General features: G+C 48.5%; 1 protein-coding gene across 2 annotated transcripts in view; it reads right to left on the reverse strand.

Moving 5' to 3' along the window:
* Positions 1–392: 392 nt before the first annotated feature.
* The window catches only part of Vps53 (VPS53 subunit of GARP complex), a 130094-nt gene continuing 123846 nt past the window's right edge, over positions 393–6640 (reverse strand). The window contains exons 20-22 of one of the 2 annotated variants that reach the window (XM_029545786.1): positions 4321–4458; positions 3402–3506; positions 393–2899 (exon numbers count right to left, since the gene is read on the reverse strand). In XM_029545786.1, the coding sequence (XP_029401646.1) occupies positions 2729–2899; positions 3402–3506; positions 4321–4458 (414 nt within the window). In that variant the 3' untranslated portion in view covers positions 393–2728. The remainder of the gene's footprint in view (positions 2900–3401; positions 3507–4320; positions 4459–6640) is intronic. The other variant, XM_021212135.2, reaches the window with a different exon arrangement.

Here is a 6640-nt window from a genome sequence, read left to right on the forward strand (position 1 = left end):
GATTAGTCCCTAAGCCACTCAGTGTAACAACTACTTATTTCGAGGTATGGAAGTGCACACCTGTATTGTCAGTAGTTGTGAATCCAGATTGGGTTATGAGTTCAAGGTCAGCCTGGATCACATAGTGAGACTGTATTAAAACAAAACAAAAATCACTATCAAAAACCAAAAATAGCCGGGCAGTGGTGGCGCACGCCATGCCTTGGGAGGCAGGGGCAGGCGGATTTCTGAGTTGGAGGCCAGCCTGGTCTACAGAGTGAGTTCCAGGACAGCCAGGACTACACAGAGAACCCCTGTCTCAAAAACCAAACCAACCAACCAACCAACCAAACAAACAAAACCCAAAAAACAAAAAAACAACAAATCTACCCCAGCAACCCAACTATTTATGTAGTATTTACATTATATGAGGCACTATACATAGTCCAGAGGTATTCAGATTCAAGTAAAGGATGTGCTCGGATTGTTTACACACATGGTGCCATTTTATAGAAAAGACAGAGTATCTGCATGAGGTGTGTGTGGTCCTGGAAGCAGTCTCCTGTGGATACTGGCAGACAACTGTAATCACCTGTGCAGCTTCTAAGCATACGCCCGGCAGGCTTCTCTGCAGACTCACAGTTAAGTCTCTAGACTTCTGCATTTCTCAGAGGGTCCCGAGGGAGACTAATGCATTCCCCAGGTGAGGAAGAGGCTGTACAGATTCAGTCCTCATCAAGAAGACATTTAACATAACTCCCACTGACACCTATTTGCTGGCCCCTATGTGGTTTCTGACAGTGTGATACATCAAGTAAGTCACTTCGCTGCTGTGACCACTGACTGGGAGAAACAGCGGCTTGACGGCTTAGTACCACCATAGAGACGGCCAGAAAACCAGCCTCTCATGAATGAGCCAAAAAGACAAGTGTAATAAGCTGTGTGTGTACAGCACACAGGTACACAGTAGCCAGTGCATACAGCACACAGATACACAGTAGCCAGGTGTGGGAGGAGCCCACTGGCTTCCTTAGCTCCCCAGGATGGGTGGCAAGTGGCTGACTTGGCTGCGATGTCTGGGGATAACCACATGCCTGCTTTCCAATAGGGCAGGACTGTAGGGCAGCACAGAGGGGACCCTCCCACCCCCCAGCTAAGGCCCAGTGAGCTTCTGCACTAGCCTGGGTTATGATGCATCCTGACCAAGGGCCACACATCTTTTCCTTGCTACTTGTTTTCTTTCTCATTAGAGTTTAAACATGCTTAATACATGAGTTATTCCTTCTAGCAAGAATAGACTAGGTGCTGATGAAGAAATGAGGCTCTAGGGTTGGTGTGTAGCCCAGGGGTCAAGAGAACAAAGAAGAGAAAAGGAAGGAGGCCCAGATCAGAGCTGAGCACTCTGATAGCAGGAGATAACCAGGCAAGCCTTCCTGCTGTGGGGATCATGCTCAAGAAGTGGGTCTGGGATCTGGGATCAAGTCAAGGGCCCAGATCTTACTGTTTTAACAGCTAACAAGTTTAGTACCAGGACAAAAGCTATCAGGACAAAAGGTAGTCACACTGAAGTTGTGGTCACATAACAGAGCCTCAGTTTCCAGAGCTGCGAGAGCAGGGTGACGTCTGTACTGGTAAGGTGCCTGTTCCCTGGAAGTGGGGTGACTCCCCTGCAGAGCTGGATTTCAAGAGCTGATGGTGGGCAGCACATGCAGAACAGATGGGCTGTGCTCTGGGCTGTTTCCAGTTCTGAGCCTGGTGTGCACGGTCAGTATCATGTAGTAAGGATGTGCTGTTGTGGCACTATATGCAGCCACCATGTCTCAGGGACTCTGGACCTGAAGCGTATGAGCGAGGGGAGTCAGATGGTCAGACTTACTGTTCCCCTTCCCACAGCTTCTGCCAAGAAAGCCTTTTCAAGGGAACTTCCCGGTGTCTCTCAGCAGAGTCTCCTTCCCAGGATCCAGGAGCAGAGTGAAGTGGGCTAGACAATGTGTTCATGTGAACAGGGAGAGTGCCACACAGACCCCGCCTCTAAGTCAGCTCTAGGTCTGCCTCCACACCAGCTCAGGAGCCCACCACAGGCAAGACCCCTGCTGCCCAGGCTGGGTACAACAGCACCCACACAGTCTGTCTCCTCCATGGGCAAGAGAACCAGTGGGCATCTCTCTTCTGGAGAGTACAGAGACATGGGAGAAAACAGGGGTAACTTGGCCATGTCATGGAAGATAGCAGATTGAGTCCCAGAAACAGTTATTCACATGGAAAAGGGCTAATACTGCAGGGAATTGGTAAAGAGACCAATATCCCACTCTGCCACTGGTCACTTGGCTCACTCAGGCCCCCAAGCCAACTCCAGAGATAGAGAGGGAAAAGGACCTCACACACAGATGGAGAAAGAGGTAAGATCCAGGCTTCCTCAGCCACGCTGCAGGCACTGGCTGGTGGCGAGGGCTGTGAGGGGAGATTACAAGGGTCAGTGACAACTCAACCATCACAGGCAGCCTGGAGAACCACAGGGACCTTTCAACCACTGCTGCCCCAGCTTCAGGGATGGAGATAATTTTAAAATGCCTTTTTATAATGCATACTTCACTGAGCTTCCCTGACTGAGATAGAAAATAAGACATGTTATGGGAGATATACTTTAATAACTGTAATGTCCTTAGAGGCTTCAAGACTCAGGACCTGGAGCCGTGTGAGGGTTTGCAGAAGTCGGCTGCTCAGGACTCTGGCCATGCCTTCCCACTCCTTACAGTCTCTTTTTAATCAGTTTCTCCAGTTTGCGGATTCGGGATGACTCCTGCTCTGGTGTTGGGGCCATCAGCGACAGCGTGCTGGAACCTTCTGTCCCTGAGGGCGGGGCAGGGAGCCTCTGACGCAAAAGTTCCAGCATGCTGCTCTGCTCGCTCCTCTTCAGCCCCTGAGAGGAAAGGGAGAGAGAGTGGTCAGGCGGTGGCCCGCAGTGCCTGGCAGGGATAGGAGGCACACCTTGGTCCTGCAGTTTGCTCACACTGAGCTATGCTGGGCTAATTGCATGATGACAAGAACTAGAGGACCTTGCTTCCTTCAGGGGAATTCTGGTCCTGGGCAGCAGCCTGGAAGATAAAACTGAGGAAGGAGAAATGGAATGTGGAAGGAGAGGGCAAGGGCTGGAAAGAGAAGAAACAAAGGCAGAGGGAAGAACAATGCCCCATTCTTCCTTGCACCACATCCCGTCTTCAGCTGGGCAGTGGCCCTCTCTTGGGCTGGGTGGTCTTCGGGATGCTGAAATTTGTATGCACAGAATCAGCCTCTAGAAAAGGATCCCTGCAATCAGGGATAAAGGGTGAAGCCAGAAACCTATATTTTAAGGTGCCCTCCAGGTTCTATACCCATACTCTACTCCTTAGGGAAAATGGGATGTATAGAACAAGGGAGCTTACCTTCATATCCAGTATTTTCTGGAAGGTTTCTGTGTTGCAGTCCGTAAGGAGTTTGATGTAGTTGTCAACAAATACTACCAATGGTTCATGAGGGGCCATCACCACCTACCAAAGAAGAAGACAAGAGTAGGTCCTCAGGAGCCCACAGGCTGGAGGGGAGGGCCTACTGGAAGCTGCCCTCACTCGGCAGCAAAGCCATGTTCAGAAGATCTGAGGCTCCATGAGAGCACAATCCCCACAGGTGGCTGAATTACCTAGACCGCTTTTTAACATACGGATTCCTGGTGCCCCGCACACTGGAGGCTCCTAACTCCATCAGGAATCCTGGAAGGAACCATCCGGGAACTTAGTGTCCACTGCCGGGGGGTTTCATGAGTGGTGGGCCTGCCGTCATCAGATCTCGCTGGAAAATGGGCCTGAAGAGCCCATAGGTGCCAGACTCTGGTGTGAACAGAGCCTTTGTCTCCCAGCCTGTCAACCCCTTCTGACAGGCCAAGTGGAGACCGGAGGCAGATGCTGCTCTTCCAGTGCACAAAGTACAATCTCTGTTAAATGAGGCTTTAAAAAGCCCATTTGTCAATTAGATTCAGTTAATACAACATCTGTTCAGAGTTCACTTAAAGGTGCAAAGCATGGGGAGCCAAGGAGCTTCTGGGGAAGGTAGTGTGTGACAGCTGGGCCTAAAACCCTTCTGAAAGGCAAAGGGACTCTGGGCTTTTCTCCTGACTTGGCACCTGACTCTCAGCTGTTAGAGAGAATCCACCTGTCAGAAAGAATTTCTGATCCCCAGGTAACCGTGCACTGATTTTCAACATCACAGAGTGTGGACAACTCTTGGGGGCCAGTGGAAAGGGCAGACTGTTTGCAAAACCCGAACTCCCCAGAACTCCTTTGAACAGAGTGCCCAGAGAAGACACACCTTGAGGATCATTTCAGCCCGGGTCATGCCTTTCACGACAATCTTAGTGTAACTGGCAGGGGCCTTCCTCACCACCTGGGAGCCAATGGATGGGAGGTCGAGCAGGACCATCTTCAGGGAATGGGTGTCCAGCAGAAGCTGCAGACAGAGCAGACTGTTATAGGCACCCCATGGAACCCAGCACCTAGCATGTCCATGCTGAACATGGACATACTCACTACCCACTGTTCACACGATCCTTTTCCATTACAGAAAACTTGGAAAATAGAACTTTAAAGGACACAAACATTCCATTGTCCAGGGAAAGATACCTCAAGAAATCATAGTGAAATGTGGGTATAGTTTCTGCCAGCCAGTGTGTGTGAGTAACAACCAAGTTCAAATCATGCTGTTATGTATGGTTTCACACCCAACTTTTCTAGAATACACATTATTTCCCATTGTGCCACTTAAAAAACATGATTTTTAGTGGCTATGAAATACAGGTTATGCAAGCTTAAGACCCAATACCATGCTTCTACCTAGGTTTCTGTCATTAGTGACAGATGCTGGGGGTGGGGGGGTGGAGGTAGCTGGAGAAACAGCACAGTGGTTAATCAGCTTGGTTCCCAGTATCCTCAAGGTGATTCACAACCATCTGTAACCCCAGTTCCAGGGGATCCTATGCCTTCTTCTAACCTCCACAGGCAATAGCATGCATGCATACATGTAGACAAAACCACTCATACATATAAAAAGAAAAATAATCTAAAAAATAACAAAACCCAAACTCCCAGATGCTGAGGGAGACAGCCTCATGGCTGACTCTAGCCTCAGCAGTGGTATCTCCTTACGGGAGAGTCCCTGGAACAGGCCAAATATTGTATTCTGAAGGTTACCAGGACATGTCTGAATCTCTTTCTACATAGGATGCACCTGTTTACACAGCTACCAGCATCACAGACACCACAGACCACACCCTCATCAGCACTGAAAAATTATCACAAAAATCTTACTTATTCATTAGGCAAAAAATGGCAACTTGTTATTGCTGTACTTAGATTTCTCTAGATGTTGTGTGATGATATTTTCATTATATTTAATCATATCTTGGCAGCAACCCATGTTTTTTGTTTGCTCTGGTCCTCCTGGATGCCAGTGATTGGGAAGGAGACCAGTTTTCTTCATGGACCACCAATGACTACAAATGCTGGTAGGAGTCTCTTCCCACGGTCTCTCGGAGGGTCCTCCTTTATGAGTTCACTATTCCCAACTGTACAGGATAGAACATCAGTGCTCCAAAGGTTTAATAAGCAGCCAGTAAAACCCGGCACCTAGCAGGTCCACACTGAGCATCCACTTTGTGGATGACCTCAACATAAGTCAGGATGGCCTGGTTAGAAGCCTCCAGACATTGATGGCAAGGCACACAGAAATGGCTGCAGCCAGGGCCTGTGTGTATAGCTCAGTGCAAGAGCATTAGTCAGAATGAGACCAAGTGTGATCACAAGCACTGCAAAAATGAACTAAGAATGAAAAGGCTGTAGTCAGGAGGGTATGTCTTGATCTGTTTAAATTGTTTAAGAGAATAGAATCACATGGCCCCAGGATGAGCCCAATGGGGCTTAAATGCAGCCAGCAGTAGGACAGATCTCTCAGCTACTACTAAACTCAGATGGTAGTTAAGACATTCAGGACAGGGCTGGTGAGATGGCTCAGTGGGTAAGAGCACCCGACTGTTCTTCCAAAGGTCCAGAGTTCAAATCCCAGCAACCACATGGTGGCTCACAACCATCTGTAACAAGATCTGACGCCCTCTTCTGGAGCATCTGAAGACAGCTACAGTGTAGTTACATGTAATACATAAATAAATCTTAAAAAAAAAAAAAGAAAAAGAAAAAAGACATTCAGGACAAGGCCCAAGGACCCATCAGATAGCCTTTCATAATTACAGCTAGTTGGCAAGCAGTGGGATTCCTTAAGGCCTCTGACACTCTCTACCCTTCCTTCCCCCTGTATTGGGCAGGCGAGTCGCTGACTAAAGACAAAATAGCCAACGAGAGATACAGCCCACTTAACAGTTATGGTGATTATAATTTCAAAGTGCTATAAGGATTTGGGGAATGTTAATGTTTGTTTAGATAACTAAGAAATATCACTCTCTAAAAGTGGCAAAGAAGGCTACCCTAATGACAGTAATTTCATGACAGAACGTGGGTAGTTAGAAGCCTAAGTTTTCTCTCTGTGTATCTAAGGTATGCAGGCATGTGCATGCCGTGCACGTGTGGAGGCCAGAGGCCAGTCTGGAACGCAGGCATGTGCATGCCGTGCACGCGTGGAG

The sequence above is a fragment of the Mus pahari genome, chromosome 14, assembly GCF_900095145.1.
Source record: "Mus pahari chromosome 14, PAHARI_EIJ_v1.1, whole genome shotgun sequence".
NCBI lineage: Eukaryota > Metazoa > Chordata > Mammalia > Rodentia > Muridae > Mus > Mus pahari.